Raw genomic sequence first — 24,123 nt, 5'->3', positions numbered from 1 at the left:
TATAATAAAAGAACGAAACTTTAATAGTTTGTAGTTTAAAAAACAATTGGTAATATATCAATGCTAATACTTAATTTGCAATATAAGGTGCAAAATAATAACCCATTGTATTCATTTCAACAAGTGATGTGATTATGATTCCCGTCTATTGGAAACAATCTCTCTACTTTCCCATGGTAGGGGTAACACAGTGTACACACTATACTTCCCAAACACCACTTGTAGGATTATATTGGGTTTTTTGTTGTTTGTTGTTGTTATAAGGTGCAAAATAATACTGTACCATTCATGAAAATCAATTGCAGGAAAAATTACAGCCGACAAAGTTGAAGAATGGAAATAAATACTGGGAACTAATAACACCCTCTTTTGAACCTCACAAGCAGGAGATAAAATAATACATAGCTCCTCCTCAGCATATAAACATATAACTACATACAATTGAACAGTACAAAAACTAAAAACAACAATAAACAAAATTTATATCAAAGTCTCATAGTTATGAAATAAAGTTTAAAATTTACCAGTCATGATAATCAACTGCAATAGAAGAAAACACATTTGACTAAGTTGAGAATGGCAATATCTCTAAGGGTACATATAACATCCCTTGTAGCATACAAATTGCTATGGGTTTTAAAAAACAACAGGCACCCAAAATGCAACAATTTAAGAAAAACAAAGGATAGAGAGCAAATTAGACAGCATGAAATTAAGGTAACAGATAAGAAGCTCACTTTGGTTTAGTAACAAATAAGAAGATCACTTTCTAGCGATATTCGGCTATAAGAATTGTTAAAAATAGATTATTTATAAAATCGCCAGTTTTAGGGTTTTTGAAGAGCATTAATGGGCCAAAGCCCTATACTGATTCCTAGGCCTTACTACTAGTGAATGAAGTTAGTTGGGCCGAAAAGATTATTACAATAGGACCATAATGAAGTTTCATTTCTTGAGCCGACCAAGTTTTTTTTAAGGCAAAATACATAGTTTACCCATCGACATTGCATCCAAATTCCGGTTACACCGCTCTCCACCACGGGCAACCTTTTACACATCATTTATTGCTTCACCAGATTTTCAAAGCATGTGTATTGTCACGCGCCAATGAAGTCATGACACGTGTCACTGACTAATAGTAAAAAGATAGCACATAAAATTACAATTATATCCATGTCTTCTTCATCCTGTCCACCATAACTGCCATCACCATGCTTTCAATTTCTGTTCGTGCTCTTTTAATTTTCACAACTGAAGCAGCGAGGCATTGACTAGTAATAATAAAGAGGAATGTGCATTTCTTAGCGAAGAAGATTAAGAATTTTATAATTTAATTATTTGTAAATTTACCCATTAACAAATTTAAGGAATACGCTTATCTGCGAAAGCTTGACGTAAGCTTTAGTGGCTGGGGATTTTTTCAAAAAATCCACCATTTCAAAAATTTTAACTTAACCATGACAAAAGCTCAAGCTAAGCTTTTTAGAAAATAAAAGAATTTTCTGTGTACATACGCTTGAGCCATGCTTTAATGGTTGGTGGAGCTACAAAGAGTTTAAATTGTTGAACTCTGATTATAATTTCTTAACAAAAAAATCTACAAAAATAAAGACTAATGATCAACAAGAAGAGATATGAAAAATCTTGGTAGATCTATTTGAGACGAGTAGATCGGATAGAGAGAAGTGGGTTTAAGTGCTAGGGAGCAACTCTAGTAGTTTTGGTGGTTTTTAAGCATTGAAGAAGATGACCCTATTTATAATAAAAATAAAAATAAACTAAAATATTGACATTTGATAGAAAAATTCTCATGTTCACGCGTTTCATTTGATGGTAATGATACGCATTGACCACGGGGGCAAAGTGGTGTGTCTTAGACTTACTTTATAAAGGTCGGGTGTATAAAAGGTTGTCTGTGATGGAAAGGTGTAACAGGGATTCAGGTCCAAGGTCAATGGGTAAACTATGCATTTTGCCTTTTTCAATAATGTCCAGATCAGCTCGCGCATACCTGAATTATTCTAGTAGTTATCTATATGGTTATTAAGATAGGAATCAAAAAAACTAATCACCTAATAGTAATTTTTTTACCGTATTGGGATTTGAACCCAGATTACCAAGGTTTGCTTTCATTGATCACTAAGTCACCTCCTTAGGTATCGCAAAAATCAAAAGATTGTTTTTGTTTGTGATAAGCTAGCATCATCCATCCACACTGGTGTACTATACATTAGAGACGACACCAAGATTTGAACTTTATTGGTTCGAGATTCGACTCTTTTAAGTTACTGAATTTTAAATTAATAATTTGTATCTTTTTGGGAAATTAGGCACAGTTAAATGTTGGATATAGTCACTTCTGCTCGGAGAGAGAGAGAGAGAGAGAGAGAGAGAGAGAGAGAGAGAGAGAGAGAGAGAGAGAGAGAGAGAGAGAGAGAGAGAGAGAGAGAGAGAGAGAGAGCACTTATGCTTGAAAAATGAATAAATCCTCCCATTATAACTTCTATTATTCGTTCACTCCATCTAAATGTAATGGCTGTCCTCTGTTTATATAGCTAGGGTTTTGGGGATGAGCTTTTCTGATATATTGGAGTGCCGCCCCTTGTTTTTCCTTTTGACTGCGAGTGCCACCTCTAGTTCTGATACGTATTCTCCTGCCCCTCTCATAAGAAGTTTTTGCCAAATCAAATGATTTAACCTTAATTAATTGAATATTAAGATTAACATACAATGTGTTATAGTTATGTTGCGTAGTCCAAATAAGAATTGACTTTATTTAAGGTAAAATCTTTATTAATTTAAACTTTTAATTATTAGAAGGTAGGTAAGGTGTTACGTACAGTACAATGGTTATATCATGGTTGCCTACATAAGCATTTTGATGCCAAAGATGAGTTGTCTGAAAACATGACCATATAGCTTCACTTTCTAAGTAAATAATTGAATAAACCAATATGTTGAAAAGGGCAAGATTGGCAAGTCATAATACATTAGCATCACTATTAGAGCTCATAGAGTCATCTGTGACTCTTGCACATATAGTAGTTTCATCATGCGTGCCAATGACAACAAGAAATATAAATGATTTATAGAGTCAAACAAATAAAATTAAAGATTAACAAAGATATTTAATTCATGAAGGAACATTTTCTAGATTGGTACGATTATGTAGAAAACTTGAAAGTACTAACATTATCGTATAACAAGAAACACTTCATGCCCTATCAAATTATGCTATATAAATTAAAACGGAGAAGATAGTTCATAACGGCAAGTCAGAATATCAATAAGCCTCAATGTTGAGCTTATAAAGGAATTCACCCCTCGCACATCTAATTTGTTTTCACCATCTTTGCCATAAGGAAAGAGTAGATTTACCGCTATGACTACAACAAGCAAATTGAAACAGTGGAGTAATCCATAAAGGCAAATCAAAATATAAATATGCCTCGATGTTAAGCTCATAGAGGAATACACCCTTCGCACATCTAATTTTTTTTCCCATTCTTGTTATGACAAACGAGCAGCCTTTCCAATTAAGCTTGGAATAAAATGCACATTTTCCCATCTACTAGAGCAATCTGAAGCACCTATAAGTCATACTACAAGAAGCAAATTATAACAGTGGAGTAATCCATAGAGGCAAGTCAGAATATAAATATGCCTCGATGTTAAGCTCATAGAGGAATACACCCCTCGCAAATCTAATTTTTTTTCCTCATTCTTGTCATGACAAACGAGTAGCCTTACCAATTAAGCTTGGAATAAAATGTACATTTCCCCATCTACTAGAGCAATCTGAAGCACTTATAAGTCAGACACACTACAACAAGCAAATTGAAACGGTGGAATAATCCATAAAGGCAAGTGAGAATATAAATATGCCTCGATGTTAAGCTCATAGAGGAATACACCCCTCGCACATCTAATTTTTTTGTCCTCATTCTTGCCATGACAAAAGAGTACACTTACCAATTAAATGTACCGCCACCACCCCCAATATCTATTGGACCAAACTGAAGCATCTTTGGTTATATAATCCCAAAATACGGCAAAGATGCACCCTATAAGTAGGACTTTCATGTAAGTTGAAACTGAGGAGTAATCCAAAAAAGGGAAGTCAGAATATCAATAAGCTTCGATGTTAAACTCACAGATAAATTCACCCCTCACACATCTAATTTTTTCATCATTCTTGCCACAACAGAGACTACAATTACTGCTTAAAGTTGCAATATAAAGTACATCCCCTCTCTCAGATCTATTGGAGCAAACCGAAGTATCTTTGGTTCTACAATCCCACAATATGGCAATGATACACCCTAAAAATCATAGTATGTCATGTAAATTGAAACAAAACAGTAATACAAACTGGCAAGTCAACATATCAATAAGCCTCAATGTTAAGTTCATAAAGAATTTCACCCTCGCTCATCTATTTTTTTTCTTCATTCTTGCCATAACTAAAGAGTAAAGTGATAAAAACATGCAATAAAATGCTATGCTGTTTAAATCCTTCAAAAATTCCACTAAAGGTGTATTGCACGCTACAACACAACAAAAACCGAGCAAAATGAAACATAATTTAAAGAAAAACAAAAACTCAAGGAAGTGAGAATATGAATAAGCCTCGATCTTAACCTCAAATAGGAATTCACCTCTCGCACATCTTATTGTTTCATCATTCTTGCCATCAGAAAGAGTAGATTTACTAATAAAACTTCCAATAAAATGTACCCCATCCATCTACTAGATCAATCCAAAGTATCTTTCATTCTATAATATAACAATATCACGAATATACACCATATAAGTCACACTATGCCATATAAATTATAAGGGAGTGGGTAGTTCACAAAGGCAAGTCAGAATATCAATAAGCCTCGATGTTAAGCTCATAAAGGAATTCACCTATCGCACATCTAATTTTTTTCATCATTCTTGCCAAAACAAAAGGTAAATATACTAATAAAACTTGCAAAGTAATGTACACCCAACCTTAACTAGAGCCATTCAAAGTATCTTTGGTTCAATTATTCTATATAGGAAAGATAGAACCAAAAAAGGGGAAATGACCAAAAAATTATTAGGAAAGGTAAAAGGAGACTTCCTAAAGGAAAACCCTAAAGATAATCTCCAACATATACCACACCCTTTATATGTACAAGTACATTAAAAAGGGTTGTGTGTATATACGGTTAATGTAGCGCAATTATGACTCAAAACGCTTCCATGTATATAGTGGAAGGCGATCTTAAGGGCTGCGCAAAATATCAAAATTAATCTAGAATAAACAGTATATTACTAAAGTGTTATTTCTCAAAAATTATACTTATAAAGGTACAATTTTTCCATCAAAGAACTTTGTATCACCAAATGTTTACCAATTTTATAATAAAAGAACGAAACTTTAACAGTTTTTAGTTTAAAAAACAATTGGTAATATATCAATACTAATACTTAATTTGCAATATAAGGTGCAAAATAATAACCCATTGTTTCCTTTTCAACAAGTGATGTGATTAAGATTCCCGTCTAATGGAAACAATCTCTCTACCTTCCCATGGTAGGGGTAACACAGTGTACACGCTATCCTCCCCAAATACCACTTGTAGGATTATATTGGGTTTTTTGTTGTTTGTTGTTGTTATAAGGTGCAAAAATATTACTGTACCATTCATGAAAATCAACTGCAGGAAAAATTACAGCTGACAAAGTTGAAGAATGAAAATAAATACTGGGAACTAATAACACCCTCTTTTGCACCTCTCAAGCAGGAGATAAAATAATACATAGCTCCTCCTCAGCATATAAACATTTAACTACATACAATTGAATGGTAGAAAAACTAAAAACAACAATAAACATAATTTATATCAAACTCTCATAGTTATGAAATAAAGTTTAAAATTTACCAATCATGATAATCAACTGCAACAGAAGAAAACACAGTTGACTAAGTTGAGAATGACAATATCTATAAGGGTACATATAACATCCCCTGTAGGATACAAATTGCTATGGGGTTTTTTTTTTTAAAAAAAAGGCACCCAAAATGCAACAATTTAAGAAAAACAAAGGATAGAGAGCAAATTAGACAGCATGAAATTAAGGCAACAGAGAAGAAGCTCACTTTGGTTTAGTAACAAATAAGAAGCTCACTTTCTAGCGATATTCGGCTATAAGAATTGTTAAAAATAGATTATTTATAGAATCGTTAGTTTTAGGGTTTTTGAAGAGCATCAATAGGCCAAAACCATATACTGATTCCTAGGCCTTACTACTGGTGAATGAAGTTAGTTGGGCCGAAAAGATTTTTACAATAGGCCCATAATGAAGTTTCATTTCTTGAGCAAGCCAAAGTTTTTTAAGGCAAAATACATAGTTAACCCATCGACATTGCATCCAAATTCCGGTTACACTGCTCTCCACCACGAGCAACCTTTTACACACCATTTGTTTCTTCACCATATTTTCAAAGCATGTGTATTGTCACGCGCCAATGAAGTCGTGCCACGTGTCACTGAATAATAATAAAAAGATAACACATAAAATTACACTTATATCCATGCCTTCTTCATCATGTCCACCGTAACTGCTATCACCATGCTTTCAATTTCCACAAGTGAAGCAGCGAGGTAGTGACTAGTAATAATAAAGAGGAATGTGCATTTCTTAGCGAAGAAGATTAAGAATTTTACAATTTAATTATTTGTAAATTTACCCATTTTAACATAACCATGACAAAAGCTCAAGCTAAGCTTTCTAGAAAAGAAAAGAATTTCCTATGTACATACGCTTGAGCCAAGCTTTAATGGTTGGTGGAGCTACAAAGAGTTTAAAATGTTGAACTCTAATAATAATTTCTTAACAAAAAGATCTACAAAACTAAAGACTAATGATCAATAAAAAGAGATATGAGAAATATTGGTAGATCTATTTGAGAAGAGTAAATCGGGTAGAGAGAAGTGGGTCTCAGTGTTAGGGAGCAGCTACGGTAGTTTTGGTGGTTTTTAAACATGGAAGAAGATGAACCTATTTAAAATTAAAATAAAAATAAACTAAAAAATTGACATTTGATACAAAAATTCTCATGTTCACGCGCTTCATTTGATGGTAATGATACGCACTAACCACGTGAGCAAAGTGGTGTGTCTTAGACATACTTTATAAAGGTCGGGTGTGTAAAAGGTTGTTTGTGATGGAGAGGTGTGTAACAGGGATTCAGGTGCAAGGTCAATGGGTAAAGTATGTATTTTGCCTTTTTTCGATGATGTCCAGATCAGCTTGCGCACACCTGAATTATTCGAGTAGTTATCTATATGCTCATTAAGATAGGAATCAAAAAACTAATCACCTACTAGTAATTTTTTTTACCGTATTGGGATTTGAACATCGATTACCAAGGTTTGATTTCATTGATCACTAAGTCACCTCCTTAGGTATCGCAAAAATCAAAAGATTGTTTCAGTTTGTGATAAGCTAGCATCATCCATCCACACCGGTGTACTATACATTAGAGACGACACCAAGATTTGAACTTTATTGATTCGAGATTCTACTCTTTAAATTACTAAATTTTAAATTAATAATTTGTAACTTTTTGGGAAATTAGTCACAGTCAAATGTTGGATATCGTTACTTTAGCTCGGAGAGAGAGAGAAGAGCACTTATGCTTGAAAAATGAATAAATCTTCTCATTAGAACTTCTATTGTTAGCTCACTCCATCTAAATGTAATTGCTAAATTTATGTATTTGGTGTACGAACTAGCTCACACACCTCAAATATTCTAACGAGTATGTACTTTCTTATACAAATGAAAGAAATGACCTAACACCTCAACCATACCATTGAGTATGTCTTTATCTTCCACCAACACAAATATAAGCTAACTCTATCGACCCAAGATTAGACCGATGAAAAAAATCACTAACCCTCTACAAGAATTTGAATTTCAACGCCCAACAATTGCACCTACTTCATTAACACCCTTTCGTGCTAGTTTGCTCTTCTTACATCCTTCTTCACTTACTCTCTCCTTAATTTAGGGACAGAAATGGAAAGAAAACTGAATTGATAATGGATTGAAAGAGAACAGAGGATGTTCCCCTTTGCTCATATTGACTGTGACATGCTGATGATGATGCATCAAACAGTGTCACGGCACTTATCAGGACAGCCGTATAGACACATTTAGATTGGATAAAATTAAGCCTTAACCAACCAACACATTAAGAAATGTCTACATATTTTTGACCATTCAACCTACTAATATCAACGAAGCCAAATTCAAGAAAATTTCATTATCTCGCAAAGCTGGCCAGCTCAAAATGAGTGTGGTCTGAAACAAAAAGTCTCAGGTACAGAGTATTTAAATATAAATTGTAAATAGAAATTGAAAGGAGCATCCTCAACAACAAAATCCTCCAAGTTGCAGTATGCTGCAGAAACGAACAGTCTTCACAGCCTCCTTCCTCTTCTACCACCCTTTCTGCGAGTGCTGTCTGTGGGAATTGGAGTCACATCCTCTGCACAGAAAAAATAAAGTGCAAATTACGCAAAATGAGTTTTTCATAACATAGCAATGATACAACAAAAATGAGTAAAATGTGTGATTTATTACAATCCAAGGAAACAGTTGCATTAACAATCTATGTTGCTGCACCCGCGGCGGATCCTCCAAAATGCACTACTTTTAGAGGATCCAACAAGACCTTGCAACAATTTTTTGAAGAGTCTAAGCTTCATAGCTAGCATGCGACATGTAATAATACAACGTAGTTAAGTGGAGACAGACTGAAATTCCAGGATACACAAGATCAGGAAGCAATGACCACTATATTTTACAACAATAGTAATGCACACAGACAATTACTAGAGCACAATAATCAAAGATTATAACAAATATCGTACCTATACGTCCAATTTTCATGCCAGATCGAGCCAAAGCCCTAAGAGCAGACTGGGCACCAGGACCAGGAGTCTTAGTCTTGTTGCCTCCAGTTGCCCGAAGCTTAATGTGAAGAGCATTAATTCCAAGTTCCTGTTGATAAAAAATTAGTGAATAATGCCATTAAATTATAAACATTATACTAAATGGACGAAAGATGGAAGAATGCAAGAGCTTCAGTCATCAATTAACTTAGCATTGCCATACTTGGACTCTAAATAAATTCCATAGCCAACAGGGAATACCATATACAAAACTTCTTACCACCTTTTAAAAACCTTAAGGCTTAAACGAATCGAAAGTAAGCATCTTTTACGTAGACCAAGCATCATCAACCATTATATAATTGTCAATGGTAAAAGTGTATGGAAATTGAAGATGCACATCACATCAATTCAGATGGGGATCTTCTCCTAGGACACACGTATAATTCACACAAAGAGGGCTCTAAACCATCTTTCCCCTGAAGAGGGGAGAGAGAAGGCGAAGTGGGAGGCCATCTTGTATATTATACTATCATTGTTTGGTTAGCTGGCGGAACCAAGTCATGAGCTGTAGGACACGTTCAGGAAAATCTTCGACTAGAATGGAGGCAATCAGAAGCTCCAAAAAGGTCTCAAGATTCTTACTGCTAGAAAAACTATCTGCTTAATTTGACACACATTTTATTGGTCATGCAGCAGCAAAAGAAACACCACCCCTTGCACATCTCCAGGCTCAGTGAAATCAGATACAACAACTCCAATTCATGACCTTGTTTAAATAGAAGCCAACATTCAATCTAGGTACATAAGTCTATACCATCCTGGCAAAAAGTCCTCATTTCTTCTTTCATGAAAATTGGTGCGTAATGCAGTTTCCCAGATGAAGATATGAACTACACACCTAGATATCTGATGTGTTTAATGGCTCAGTAGAATTTAAGATATAATACATAATCAAAAACTACACAGCACACTACCTTGCATCGCTGTGACACATCCTGAGCTGCAAGCATGGCAGCATATGGAGAAGATTCATCTCTATCAGCCTTCACCTTCATTCCACCTGCAACCATGGTGTATAATAAATTGAGATGCAAACGACAATGTATATGTAGCTTGAAGCGAAAAGCAAGAAGTAAAGAGCACTTGAAGTGAAGCACACAATTTACGAAAAAGTTGTCAGACAAACATGATTTTAATACTATACTAATCAAAGTACATTTGACATAGCTTCTTATAGCATCCAAAAATGCAATAATGCCAATATTGATCCAAATTCCCCATGTTAAGATCGAAGAAAGACCATTTTTCGATGGCGTCATTGAGTGAAGCACACGCTTCTTCGAAATAAGCAATGTCTTTTAGTAAAACTGGCTATAAGTAACCTCAAATTTTCAGTTCCCTTCACCTAAAACCATTTCGTTTGACAAATTAAAGGATGCCTAGCACTAGAGATTCTAGATATTCTATAGCTATAAAAATCTCAAACCTACACCTACAGTGAAGAAATTTAAAAAAATTAAATACATAGGGCAAAAACAAGAGGATGCTAGATGCTGAACAAAATCAACTAGGTCCATCCATATAGCTATTAAACAATGAAATCAACAACTTTAAATGATAAACCTAACAACAAAAAATGTAAATAATAGCATCAGCAACTACTAGAAACAAATGTCACACTAAAGCATACCAGTAATGCGAACCATAGTTTCTCTTCCAGACAAATCAGTCACGTGCTGCATTTTTGAACAACATGCAAATTAAAATTCAGCGCACACACTAAAATCATAAATTCAATTTCTATAATCTCATAAGAAGCGTCACAAACAACTCACAATAAAAGTATCGTTGAAAGAGGCAAAAATGTGAGCAACACCGAACACCAATTCACCCTCCCTCGTTGCTGGTCCAAGTGTTACGGTCTCTTCCTTTGGCTCCCTAGTCTTTCTCCTCGACTACACAACCAAATTAAAACAAAAATTTATTGATGATTATATTTTTGCATAATAAATCAAGCTAATAATAATCGAAAATGGAGAAAAACAGTACCATGGCTTCGGCTGGGATTGGTAGTGAGAAGCTCAAGAGATACTGAATAGCTAGCGAATAACCTTACTTTGAGGTGGAAGCTGATGAAATGGCTGTCCTCTGTTTATATAGTTAGGGTTTGGGGATGAGCTTTTCTGATATATTGGAGTGCCGCCCCTTGTTTTTCCTTTTGACTGTGAGTGCCCCCTCTAGTACTGATACGTGTACTCCTGCCCCTCTCATAAGAAGTTTTTGCCAAATCAAATGATTTAACCTTAATTAATTAGTAGTAATTAAGGTGAGAGTACATGCTACAAACTTCCCTCCATTTCAATTTGCGGGGATTTTCTTAGATTACATTGGTCAAATTAACATTTAAAAATATTTAAAAATTGCTTGCAAAAAAGATATATGTTTGTATAGGGTAAAATATGATATGACATGTGGTTGTCTAAGAGGAGGATACGTGGAACCCAAGATGAGGATGGCCGAAGACCGGACGCAGTCGTTCCGCTTATCATCGGAAATGATAACGTTTATAAAGGTGCATTAAATGATGTGTGCCCGGTAGCATTTACGAGAAAATATTCTGCAGCACTAAGAGTGATGGTCTGTTACAAAGAGTTTGGCATTTATGTTCAACGTAACATCTTCATCAACGACCCTCATAATTAACATTAAAGGAGGGCATGATCCTACGACCTCCTTCTCTAGATATAGCCATAAATAATAAGCTCAATTATCATTGTAAGGGACACAAATTATCTTGCAAAACTTACACTCTATTCTATACAAAGCTTTATACAATTTTACTTTCTTGCTTTTTGATCTCATCATCATTGTGCCTGGGAACACTGTTCACGGAATCATCATCTTTGCTATTTCATTTATATTCTAAGGCTAAATATTATGTATTTCTTCAATTATTACATTATTTCGGGATCAAATTAGTTCACTTGTCTAGAAACTACGTATAAATTTAACTGTACCGTTTTACGGGTAAACAGTTTGGCGCCCATCGTGGGGCCTAGACAGTCATGCAATTAAATTGATCATTGCATTTTTTACTAACGTGTTTTGATTGCTTTGTCTTAGAAAAAAATCACTAAAAATGACAGATAACACTGCTAATGACACACGCAATCCTAAAATTCGAGTGGATCATGATAATCGGCTTAATGTATGCATATTTTGATGTATATTACCTCACATTGTGCTCATATCCCACAAATTTCGGATGTATAATATAATAATTTGTACTAATTTGTGGTATTTCTATGTGTAGAAATCATTCACATGTGATTTTGGGACGAAAGTGTGCGAATTGGAGCAAAAATGGGAAGAAAAGGCGAAATGGACCAGTTGAGCACCACAGGTAGCGTGGGGCGCTACCTGTGGCACACAAAACAGAATGCTGAAAAGTTGAGCGCCACGGCCAGCGCCCCACACTGCCCTAAACGCTCAAGACGTGAACGTTGTCGCGCCCCCCTTTTTCTCGCAAAATCGTGTTTCGACATTGACAACTCTTTTAAAAAGGGAGGAAGGGTTATTAAAAGAGAGTCGCCACCTAATAGATTAAGGTGCGTTAGGTCACCTATTGCAAATGACTCGGGTTTACTAGTTTGCATCACCAAAGATCGGGTAAGGGCTCATATTACTTCAAGTAGAAGGTGTTAGGCACGAGAGAAGAATGATCAGAACAGTTCAAAGAAGACTAGGGACCAAATCCTAGTGTGTCAGAGTTCACGGGGGTCTCATATGAACCCTGAGCAGTGCTCACACTAGGGAGGCCAAGGGACAAAACCTAAATTGCTTTGGCTTTTAGCCAGCAAAGAGTGAGAATTCAGGAGAGTAGGATGGGATTAGGGGGTACAGAATCACACATAGAACACAAACAAATAGCAACACATTTGAACCTAAGTAGACTTAATCAAGTTTTTAGAAGTTAACACAGTCATGTGCTAATAAGACCTGTTCATAAACATGTTCATAGTGATAACAAAGACTGCAGATCAGACTAAGTCACAGAAAGAAAGCCCATTGATTAACAGTAGGTCAGGAACACACTAATTAGTATTAGGAACTGATTAAATAATTTAGCAGAGGTATCATAGTATAGTGAGCACAGAACCAAACAAGTCACATGGTGACATATTCAATAAACAAACTGATGAATCTGTTAAGGCACACATAACTAAACAGTCCTTAGGAAAGGTATAAAGGCATTTAAGGCTAAAGAATAACCCTAAATTACACAGAGTTAGGCAGATTCAAACTAAGTTCAACATGTCTTAAATATAGGTAATGGCATTTGGGGTAACATGGTTTGATAATAGTAACACATTAAGCATGTAATCATAATGGAATAGCAAAGGATTAAATAAACTCACCAGTTAAGATGAAACAGGAAAAGGGAATCCAACAGTGTAACAATTGTTACCAACAGAAGCAAAACAGTTGAGGATTTCTGGCCTTGGCTTCCAGCCGGCCAGGATTCAAAAGCACATAGAAGTATTGCTAGGGGTGAAAGAACTTGAGTCCTAAACTTTATTTCAAAGGGGAGTGGGTAGGGGTTCGAATAATCTTCTAGCATTAAAGAATTTCTCACTTAAATACTGAGGTCAGTGTTTAAATCAGTAGGGTTGAACCCTAAGTTTTAGGTGAAAAAATGCACAAAACCAGTAGGAAATAAGATAAAGAATCACATTAGACAGACAAAAGATCATTGTAAAAGGAATACTCAATCGAGCGAGATTTGATTCATGTAAAAAGGGTTGGAAACCCTAAATTAGGTAAACCCCGAAATTAGCAGAGAATAATGGCAAAGAATCATGTATTAACACATACAAATGAACGTAGATAGGGATTATTCAAAAGAGAAATGAATTTGAACCAGATTAGCTTGAGTAAAAAGGGACTGAAACCCTAATTTTGGGTAAAAACACAAAATCAGCAAGAATAAAGGAAAAGAACACATATTAGCACAAAATAAACATATATAGGATCTTAAAAATGAAACTTATAATCAAACCAGATTTGATTCAAGTAAAAGGGGTTTGAAACCCTAAATTAGGTAAGTCAAAAAATCGGCAAAAATGAACACACCTATAAGTAATAGAGCAAATATAGACGATGAAATGTTAATAAAAAACAAAGTTTGAACCAGATTTGGTTCAAATCAAAGAAGATCCGAAACCCTAACCTTTAGGGCTTAGTGCGAATCAAGAGAGATATGAGAGAATCATCACAAATAACGTACTTGGACTCAAGATTCGTCCGGATTCAAAAGATAAACACAGATTTGGACGGAATCAAATCGGGGTACTTGCCATATTTAGTCAAGTACCTAAGTTATTCCGAAATGTAACACCAAATAAGGGAAGAACCCTAAAATGGTAAGGGAATAGGGTAAGAATCCCATTAGGACCGGAATTTAGGTGAGGCGGAGGCGTTAGGGTTCAACATGGGAGGGGAAATGAGGGCGGCGATTTTTAGAAAAGTGAGGATTAGGGTAGAGAGGAGGGATATAAGGGATGAAGGTCGTTAGTTGTGGGCCGTTGATCATTTTTGATCAACGATCAGGATTTAGGCGTACTGGGTTGGGTTTAATGAATGGGTAAGGGTAATTAAGCTAGGGGTATTGGGTTGGTTTCGACATTGACAACTCTTTTTAAAAGGGAGGAGGGGTTATTAAAAGAGAGTCGCCACCTAACAGATTAAGGTGCGTTAGGGCACCTATTGCAAATGACTCGGGTTTACTAGTTTGCGTCACCAAAGATCGGGTAAGGGCTCAAATTACCTCGAGTAGAAGGTGTTAGGCACTAGAGAAGAATGATCAGAACAATTCAAAGAAGACTAGGGACCAAATCCTAGTGTGTCAGAGTTCACGAGGGTCTCATATGAACCCTGAGCAGTGCTCACACTAGGAAGGCCAAGGGACAAAATCTAAATTGCTTTGGCTTTTAGCCAGCAAAGAGTGAGAATTCAGGAGAGTAGGATGGGATTAGGGGGTACAGAATCACACATAGAACACAAATAAATAGCAACACATTTGAACCTAGGCAGACTTAATCCAGTTTTTAGAAGTTAACACAGTCACATGCTAATAAGACCAGTTCATAAACATGTTCACAGTGATAACAAAGACCAGAGATCAGACTAAGTCACAGAAAGAAAGCCCATTGATTAAAAGTAGGCCAGGAACACACTAATTAGTATTAGGAACTGATTAAATAATTTAACAGAGGTATCATAGCATAGTGAGCACAGAACTAAACAAGTCACATGGTGACATGTTCAATAAACAAACTGATGAATCTGTTAAGGCACACATAACTAAACAGTCCTTAGGAAAGGTATAAAGGCATTTAAGACTAAAGAATAGCCCTAAATTACACAGAGTTAGATAGATTCAAACTAAGTTCAACATGTCTTAAATACAGGTACTAGCATTTGGGGTAACATGGTTTGATAACAGTAACACATTAAGCATGTAATCATAATGGAATAGCAAAGGATTCAATAAACTCACCAGTTAAGATGAAACAGGAAAAATGAATCCAACAGTGTAACAATTGTTACCAACAGAAGCAAAACAGTAAAGGATTTCTGGCCTTGGCTTCGAGCCGGCCAGGAATCAAAAGCACATAGTAGTATTGCTAGGAGTGAAAGAACTTGAGTCCTAAACTTAATTTTAAATGGGAGTGGGGAGGGGTTCGAATAATGTTTTAGCATTAAAGAATTCCTTACTTAAATACTGAGGTCAGTGTTTAAATCGGTAGGGTTGAACCCTAAGTTTTAGGTGAAAAAATGCACAAAACCAGTAGGAAATAAGGTAAAGAATCACATGAGACAAACAAGAGATCATTGTAAAAGGAATACTCAATCGAGCGAGATTTGATTCAAGTAAAAAGGGCTGGAAACCCTAAATTAGGTAAACCCCGAAACTAGCAGAGAATAATGGCAAAGAATCATGTATTAACACATACAAATGAACGTAGACAGGGATTATTCAAAAGAGACATGAATTTGAACCAGATTAGTTTGAGTAAAAAGGGACTGAAACCCTAATTTTAGGTAAAACACAAAATCAGCAAGAATAAAGGAAAAGAACACATATTAGCACAAAATAAACATATATAGGAATTTAAAAAGGAAACTTATAATCGAACCAAATTTGATTCAAGTAAAAGGGGTTTGAAACCCTAAATTATGTAAGTCAAAAAATCGGCAAAAATCAACAGACCTATAAGTAATAGAGCAAATATAGACGAAGAAATGTTAAGAAAAAACAGAGTTTGAACCAGATTTGGTTCAAATCAAAGAAGATCCGAAACCCTAACCTTTAGGGCTTAGTTTGAATCAGGAGAGATATGAGAGAATCATCACAAATAACGTACTTGGACTCGAGATTCGTCCGGATTCAAAAGATAAACACAGATTTGGACGGAATCAAATCGGGGTACTTGCCATATTTAGTCAAGTACGTAAGTTATTCCGGAATCTAACACCAAATAAGGGAAGAACCCTAAAATGGTAAAGGAATAGGGTAAGAATCCCATTAGGACCGGGATTTGGGTGAGGCGGAGGCATCAGGGTTCAACAGGGGAGGGAAAATGAGGGCGGCGATTTTTAGAAAAGTGAGGATTAGGGTAGAGATGAGGGATATAAGGGATGAAGGTCATTAGTTATGGGCCGTTGATCATTCTTGATCAACGGCTAGGATTAGGCGTACTGGGGTTGGGTTTAATGAATGGGTAAGGGTAATTAAGCTAGGGGTATTGGGTTGGTTTCGACATTGACAACTCTTTTTAAAAGGGAGGAGGGGTTATTAAAAGAGAGTCGCCACCTAACAGATTAAGGTGCGTTAGGGCACCTATTGCAAATGACTCGGGTTTACTAGTTTGCGTCACCAAAGATCGGGTAAGGGCTCAAATTACCTCGAGTAGAAGGTGTTAGGCACTAGAGAAGAATGATCCGAACAGTTCAAAGAAGACTAGGGACCAAATCCTACTGTGTCAGAGTTCACGAGGGTCTCATATGAACCCTTAGCAGTGCTCACACTAGGGAGGCCAAGGGACAAAATCTAAATTGCTTAGGCTTTTAGCCAGCAAAGAGTGAGAATTCAGGAGAGTAGGATGGGATTAGGGGGTACAGAATCACACATAGAACACAAACAAATAGCAACACATTTGAACCTACATAGACTTAATCCAGTTTTTAGAAGTTAACACAGTCACATGCTAATAAGACCAGTTCATAAACATGTTCACAGTGATAACAAAGACTGCAGATCAGACTAAGTCACCGAAAGAAAGCCCATTAATTAACAGTAGGTCAGGAACACACTAATTAGTATTAGGAACTGATTAAACAATTTAGCAGAGGTATCATAGCATAGTGAGCACATAACCAAACAAGTTACATGGTGACATGTTCAATAAACAAACTGATGAATCTGTTAAGGCACACATAACTAAACAGTCCTTAGGAAAGGTATAAAGGCATTTAAGGCTAAAGAATAGCCCTAAATTACATAGAGTTAGGCAGATTCAAACTAAGTTCAACATGTCTTAAATACAGGTAATAGCATTTGGGGTAACATGGTTTGATAACAGTAACACATTAAGCAGGTAATCATAATGGAATAGCAAAGGATTCAATAAACTCACCAGTTAAGATGAAACAGGAAAAAGGAATCCAACAGTGTAACAATTGTTACCAACAGAAGCAAAACAATTGAGGATTTCTGGCCTTGGCTTCCAGCCGGCCAGGAATCAAAAGCACATAGAAGTATTGATAGGAGTGAAAGAACTTGAGTCCTAAACTTTATTTCAAAAGGGAGTGGGTAGGGGTTCGAATAATGTTCTAGCATTAAAGAATTCCTCACTTAAATACTGAGGTCAGTGTTTAAATCAGTAGGGTTTAACCCAAAGTTTTAGGTGAAAAAATGCACAAAACCAGTAGGAAATAAGGTAAAGAATCACATCAGACAAACAATAGATCATTGTAAAAGGAATACTCAATCGAGCCAGATTTGATTCAAGTAAAAAGGGTTGAAAACCCTAAATTAGGTAAACCCCGAAATTAGCAGAGAATAATGGTTAAGAATCATGTATTAACACATACAAATGAACGTAGACAAGGATTATTCAAAAGAGACATGAAATTGAACCAGATTAGTTTGAGTAAAAATGGACTGAAACCCTAATTTTGGGTAAAACACAAAATCAACAAGAATAAAGGAAAAGAACACATATTAGCACAAAATAAACATATATAGGAACTTAAAAAGGAACCAGATTTGATTCAAGTAAAAGGGGTTTGAAACCCTAAATTAGGTAAGTCAAAAATTCGGCAAAAAGCAACAGACCTATAAGTAATAGAGCAAATATAGACGAAGAAATGTTAAAAAAAACAGAGTTTGAACCAGATTTAGTTCAAATCAAAGAAGATCTGAAACCCTAACCTTTAGGGCTTAGTGCGAATCAAGAGAGATATGAAAGAATCATCACAAATAACGTACTTGGACTCGAGATTCGTCCGGATTCAAAAGATAAACAAAGATTTGGACGGAATCAAACGGGGGAACTTGCCATATTTAGTCAAGTACCTAAGTTATTCCGGAATCTAACACCAAATAAGGGAAGAACCCTAAAATGGTAAGGGAATAGGGTAAGAATCCCATTAGGACCGAGATTTGGGTGAGGCGGAGGCGTTAGGGTTCAACAGGGGAGGGGAAATGAGGGCGAAAATTTTTAGAAAAATGAGGATTAGGGTAGTGAGGAGGGATATAAGGGATGAAGGTCGTTAGTTGTAGGCCGTTGATCATTTTTGATCAACGGCCAGGATTTGGGCGTACTGGGGTTGGGTTTAATGAATGGGTAAGGGTAATTGGGCTAAGGGTATTGGGCTGGTTTCGACATTGTCAACTCTCTTTATAAGGGAGGAGGTTTTATTAAAAGAGAGTCGCCACCTAACAGATTAAGGCGCGTTAGGGCACCTATTGCAAATGACTCGGGTTTACTAGTTTGCGTCACCAAAGATCGGGTAAGGGCTCAAATTACCTCGAGTAGAAGGTGTTAGGCACTAGAGAAGAATGATTAGAACAGTTCAAAGAAGACTAGTGACCAAATTCTACTGTGTCAGAGTTCACGAGGGTCTCATATGAACCCTGACCAGTGCTCACACTAGGGGGCCAAGGGACAAAAGCTAAATTGCTTTGGCTTTTAGCCAGCAAAGAGTGAGAATTCAGGAGAGTAGGATGGGATTAGGGGGTACAGAATCACACATAAAACACAAACAAATAGCAACACATTTGAACCTAGGGAGACTTAATCCAGTTTTTAGAAGTTAACACAGTCACATGCTAATAAGACCAGTTCATAAACATGTTCATAGTGATAACAAAGACTGCAGATTAGACTAAGTCACAGAAAGAAAGCCCATTGATTAAAAGTAGGCCAGGAACACACTAATTAGTATTAGGAACTGATTAAATAATTTAACAGAGGTATCATAGCATAGTGAGCGCATAACCAAACAAGTCACATGGTGACATGTTCAATAAACAAACTGATGAATCTGTTAAGGCACACATAACTAAACAGTCCTTAGGAAAGGTATAAAGGCATTTAAGGCTAAAGAATAGCCCTAAATTACACAAAGTTAGGCAGATTCAAACTAAGTTCAACATGTCTTAAATACAGGTACTATCATTTGGGGTAACATGGTTTGATAATAGTAACACATTAAGCATGTAATCATAATGGAATAGCAAAGGATTCAATAAACTCACCAGTTAAGATGAAACATGAAAAAGGAATCCAACAGTGTAACAATTGTTACCAACAGAAGCAAAACAGTTGAGGATTTCTGGGAGTATTGCTAGGAGTGAAAGAACTTGAGTTCTAAACTTTTTTTCATAGGGGAGTGGGGAGAGGTTCGAATAATATTCTAGCATTAAAGAATTCATCACTTAAATACTGAGGTTAGTGTTTAAATCAGAAGGGTTGAAACCTAAGTTTTAGGTGAAAAAATGCACAAAACCAGTAGGAAATAAGGTAAAAAATCACATCAGACAGACAAGAGATCATTGTAAAAGGAATACTCAATCGAGCGAGATTTGATTCAAGTAAAAAGGGTTAGAAATCCTAAATTAGGTAACCCCGAAATTAGCAGAGAATAATGGCAAAGAATCATGTATTAATACAGACAAATATACGTAGACATGGATTTTTCAAAAGATACATGAAATTGAACAAGATTAGTTTGAGTAAAAAGGGACTGAAACCCTAATTTTGGGTAAAACACAAAATAAGCAAGAATAAAGGAAAAGTACACATATTAGCACAAAATAAACATATATAGGAACTTAAAAAGGAAACTTATAATCGAACCAAATTTGATTCAAGTAAAAGGGGTTTGAAACCCTAAATTAGGTAAGTCACAAAATCGGCAAAAATCAACAGACCCATAAGTAATAGAGCTAATATAGATGAAGAAATGTTAAAAAAAAAATAGAGTTTGAACCAGATTTGGTTCAAATCAAAGAAGATCTGAAACCCTAACCTTTAGGGCTTAGTGCGAATCAAGAGAGATATGAGAGGACCATCACAAATAATGTACTTGGACTCGAGATTTGTTCGGATTCAAAAGATAAACATAGATTTGGACGGAATCAAATCGGGGTACTTGCCATATTCAGTCAAGTACCTAAGTTATTCCAGAATCTAACACTAAATAAGGGAAGAAACCTAAAATAGTAAGGGAATAGGGTAAGAATCCCATTAGGATCGGGATTTGGGAGGATTTGGGTGAGGCGTAGGCGTTAGGGTTCAACAGGGGAGGAGAAATGAGGGCGACGGTTTTTAGAAAAGTGAGGATTAGGGCAGAGAGGAGGGATATAAGGGAAGGAGGTCGTTAGTTGCGGGCCGTTGATCATTTTTGATTAACGGCCAGGATTTAGGCGTACTGGGGTTGGGTTTAATAAATGGGTAAGGGTAATTGGGCTTGGGCTGGTTTCGACATTGACAACTCTTTTAAAAAGGGAGGAGGGGTTATTAAAAGAGAGTCGCCGCCTAACAAATTAAGGTACGTTAGGGCACCTATTGCAAATGACTCGGGTTTACTAATTTGCGTCACCAAAGATCTGCTAAGGGCTCAAATTACCTCGAGTTGAAGGTGTTAGGCACTAGATAAGAATGATCAGAACAGTTCAAAGAAGACTAGGGACCAAATCCTAGTGTGTCAGAGTTCACGAGGGTCTCATATGAACCCTTAGCAGTGCTCACACTAGGGCGGCCTAGGGACAACAACTAATTTGCTTTGGCTTTTAGCCAGCAAAGAGTGAGAATTCAGGAGAGTAGGATGGGATTAGGGGGTACAGAATCACACGTAGAACACAAACAAATAGCAACACATTTGAACCTAGGCAGACTTAATCTAGTTTTTAGAAGTTAACACAGTCACATGCTAATAAGACCAGTTCATAAACATGTTCACAGTGATAACAAAGACCGTAGATCAGACTAAGTCACAGAAAGAAAGCCCATTGATTAACAGTAGGTTAGGAACACACTAATTAGTATTAGGAACTGATTAAACAATTCAGTAGAGGTATCATAGCATAGTGAGCACAAAACCAAACAAGTCACATGGTGACTTGTTCAATAAACAAACTGATGAATCTGTTAAGGCACACATAACTAAACAATCCTGAGGAAAGGTATAAAGGCGTTTAAGGCTAAAGAATAGCCCTAAATTACACAGAGTTAGGCAGATTCAAACTAAGTTCAATATGTCTTAAATACAGGTAATAGCATTTGGGATAACATGGTTTGATAACAGTAACACATTAAGCGTGTAATCATAATGGAATAGCAAAGGATTCAATAAACTCACCAGTTAAGATGAAACATGAAAAAGGAATCCAACAGTGTAACAATTGTTACCAACAGAAGTAAAACAGTTGAGGATTTCTGGCCTTGGCTTCCAGCCGGCCAGGAATCAAAAGCACATAGTGGTATTGCTAGGAGTGAAAGAACTTGAGTTCTAAAGTTTATTTCAAAGGGGAGTGGGGAGGGGTTCAAATAATGTTCTAGCATTAAAGAATTCATCACTTAAATACTGAGGTCAGTGTTTAAATCAGTAGGGTTGAACCCTAAGTTTTAGGTGAAAAAATGCACAAAACCAGTAGGAAATAAGGTAAAGAATCACATCAGACAGACAATAGATCATTGTAAAAGGAATACTCAATCGAGCCAGATTTGATTCAAGTAAAAATTGCTGGAAACCCTAAATTAGGTAAACCCCGAAATTAGCAGAGAATAATGGCTAAGAATCAGGTATTAACATATACAAATGAACGTAGACAGGGATTATTCAAAAGAGACATGAAATTGAACAAGATTAGTTTGAGTAAAAATGGACTGAAACCCTAATTTTGGGTAAAACACAAAATCAGCAAGAATAAAGGAAAAGAACACATATTAGCACAAAATAAACATATATAGGAACTTTAAAATGAACCAGATTTGATTCAAGTGAAAGGGGTTTGAAACCCTAAATTAGGTAAGTCAAAAATTCGGCAAAAAGCAACAGACCTATAAGTAATACAGCAAATATAGACGAAGAAATGTTAAAAAAAAACAGAGTTTGAACCAGATTTGGTTCAAATCAAAGAAGATCTGAAACCCTAATCTTTAGGGCTTAGTGCTAATCAAGAGAGATATGAGAGAATCATCACAAATAACGTACTTGGACTCGAGATTCGCCCGGATTCAAAAGATAAACAAAGATTTGGACGGAATCAAATCGGGGTACTTGCCATATTTAGTCAAGTACCTAAGTTATTCCGGAATCTAACACCAAATAAGGGAAGAACCCTAAAATGGTAAGGGAATAAGGTAAGAATCCCATTAGGACCGAGATTTGGGTGAGGCGGAGGCGTTAGGGTTCTACATGGGAGGGGAAATGAGGGCGGAAATTTTTAGAAAAATGAGGATTAGGGTAGAGAGGAGGGATACAAGGGATGAAGGTCGTTAGTTGTGGGCCGTTGATCATTTTTGATCAACGGCCAGGATTTAGGCGTATTGGGGTTTGGTTTAATGAATGTGTAAGGGTAATTGGGCTAGGGGATTTGGGCTGGTTTCGACATTGTCAACTCTCTTTATAAGGGAGGAGGGGTTATTAAAAGAGAGTCACCACCTAACAGATTAAGGTGCGTTAGGGCACCTATTGCAAATGACTCGAGCTTACTAGTTTGCGTCACCAAAGATCGGGTAAGGGCTCAAATTACCTCGAGTAGAAGGTGTTAGGCACTAGAGAAGAAAGATCAGAACAGTTCAAAGAAGACTAGTGACCAAATCCTACTGTGTCAGAGTTCACGAGGGTCTCATAAGAACCCTGACCAGTGCTCACACTAGGGGGGCCAAGGGACAAAAGCTAAATTGCTTTGGCTTTTAGCCAGCAAAGAGTGAGAATTCAGGAGAGTAGGATGGGATTAGGGGATACAGAATCACACATAAAACACAAACAAATAGCAACACATTTGAACCTAGGGAGACTTAATCCAGTTTTTAGAAGTTAACACAGTCACATGCTAATAAGACCAGTTCATAAACATGTTCATAGTGATAACAAAGACTGCAGATTAGACTAAGTCACAGAAAGAAAGCCCATTGATTAACAGTAGGTCAGGAACACACTAATTATTATTAGGAACTGATTAAACAATTTAGCAGAGGTATCATAGCATAGTGAGCGTAGAACCAAACAAGTTACATGGTGACATATTCAATAAACAAATTGATGAATCTGTTAAGGCACACATAACTAAACAGTCCTTAGGAAAGGTATAAAGGCATTTAAGGCAAAAGAATAGCCCTAAATTACACAGAGTTAGGTAGATTCAAACTAAGTTCAACATGTCTTAAATACAGGTAATAGCATTTGGGGTAACATGGTTTAATAACAGTAACACATTAAGCATGTAATCATAATGGAATAGCAAAGGATTCAATAAACTCACCAGTTAAGATGAAACATGAAAAAGGAATCCAACAGTGTAGCAATTATTACCAACAGAAGCAAAACAGTTGAGGATTTCTGGCCTTGGCTTCCAGCCGGCCAGGAATCAAAAGCATATAGTAGTATT

General features: G+C 36.3%; 1 protein-coding gene and 5 non-coding genes across 6 annotated transcripts; all 6 read right to left on the bottom strand.

Moving 5' to 3' along the window:
- Window positions 1–3,265: 3,265 nt before the first annotated feature.
- On the bottom strand, window positions 3,266–3,361 carry LOC142165608 (small nucleolar RNA Z266). The gene has a single exon (XR_012696267.1). It is a non-coding gene; the product is annotated as a small nucleolar RNA Z266 (small nucleolar RNA).
- A 497-nt stretch (window positions 3,362–3,858) lies between these two features.
- Window positions 3,859–3,955, bottom strand: LOC142165602 (small nucleolar RNA Z266). Its single transcript, XR_012696262.1, has one exon. It is a non-coding gene; the product is annotated as a small nucleolar RNA Z266 (small nucleolar RNA).
- A 155-nt stretch (window positions 3,956–4,110) lies between these two features.
- On the bottom strand, window positions 4,111–4,204 carry LOC142165619 (small nucleolar RNA Z266). The gene has a single exon (XR_012696278.1). It is a non-coding gene; the product is annotated as a small nucleolar RNA Z266 (small nucleolar RNA).
- Window positions 4,205–4,369: 165 nt separating this feature from the next.
- Window positions 4,370–4,463, bottom strand: LOC142165618 (small nucleolar RNA Z266). Its single transcript, XR_012696277.1, has one exon. It is a non-coding gene; the product is annotated as a small nucleolar RNA Z266 (small nucleolar RNA).
- Window positions 4,464–4,855: 392 nt separating this feature from the next.
- LOC142165577 (small nucleolar RNA Z266) lies at window positions 4,856–4,950 on the bottom strand. Its single transcript, XR_012696237.1, has one exon. It is a non-coding gene; the product is annotated as a small nucleolar RNA Z266 (small nucleolar RNA).
- A 3,340-nt stretch (window positions 4,951–8,290) lies between these two features.
- On the bottom strand, window positions 8,291–11,128 carry LOC107760850 (small ribosomal subunit protein uS11y). Its single transcript, XM_075222443.1, has 6 exons — window positions 10,989–11,128; window positions 10,775–10,894; window positions 10,630–10,675; window positions 9,914–9,999; window positions 8,916–9,045; window positions 8,291–8,530 (listed from the first exon to the last, which is right to left on the bottom strand). The coding sequence occupies exons 1-6, from the start codon at window positions 10,989–10,991 to the stop codon at window positions 8,463–8,465; spliced, it is 453 nt and encodes a 150-aa protein (XP_075078544.1). The 5' UTR covers window positions 10,992–11,128; the 3' UTR covers window positions 8,291–8,462.
- Window positions 11,129–24,123: the final 12,995 nt, after the last annotated feature.

The sequence above is a fragment of the Nicotiana tabacum genome, chromosome 10, assembly GCF_000715075.1.
Source record: "Nicotiana tabacum cultivar K326 chromosome 10, ASM71507v2, whole genome shotgun sequence".
Lineage (NCBI taxonomy): Eukaryota > Viridiplantae > Streptophyta > Magnoliopsida > Solanales > Solanaceae > Nicotiana > Nicotiana tabacum.
The sequence above is the reverse complement of the archived record's forward strand: the minus strand, read 5'-3'. Positions and strand labels throughout refer to the sequence as shown.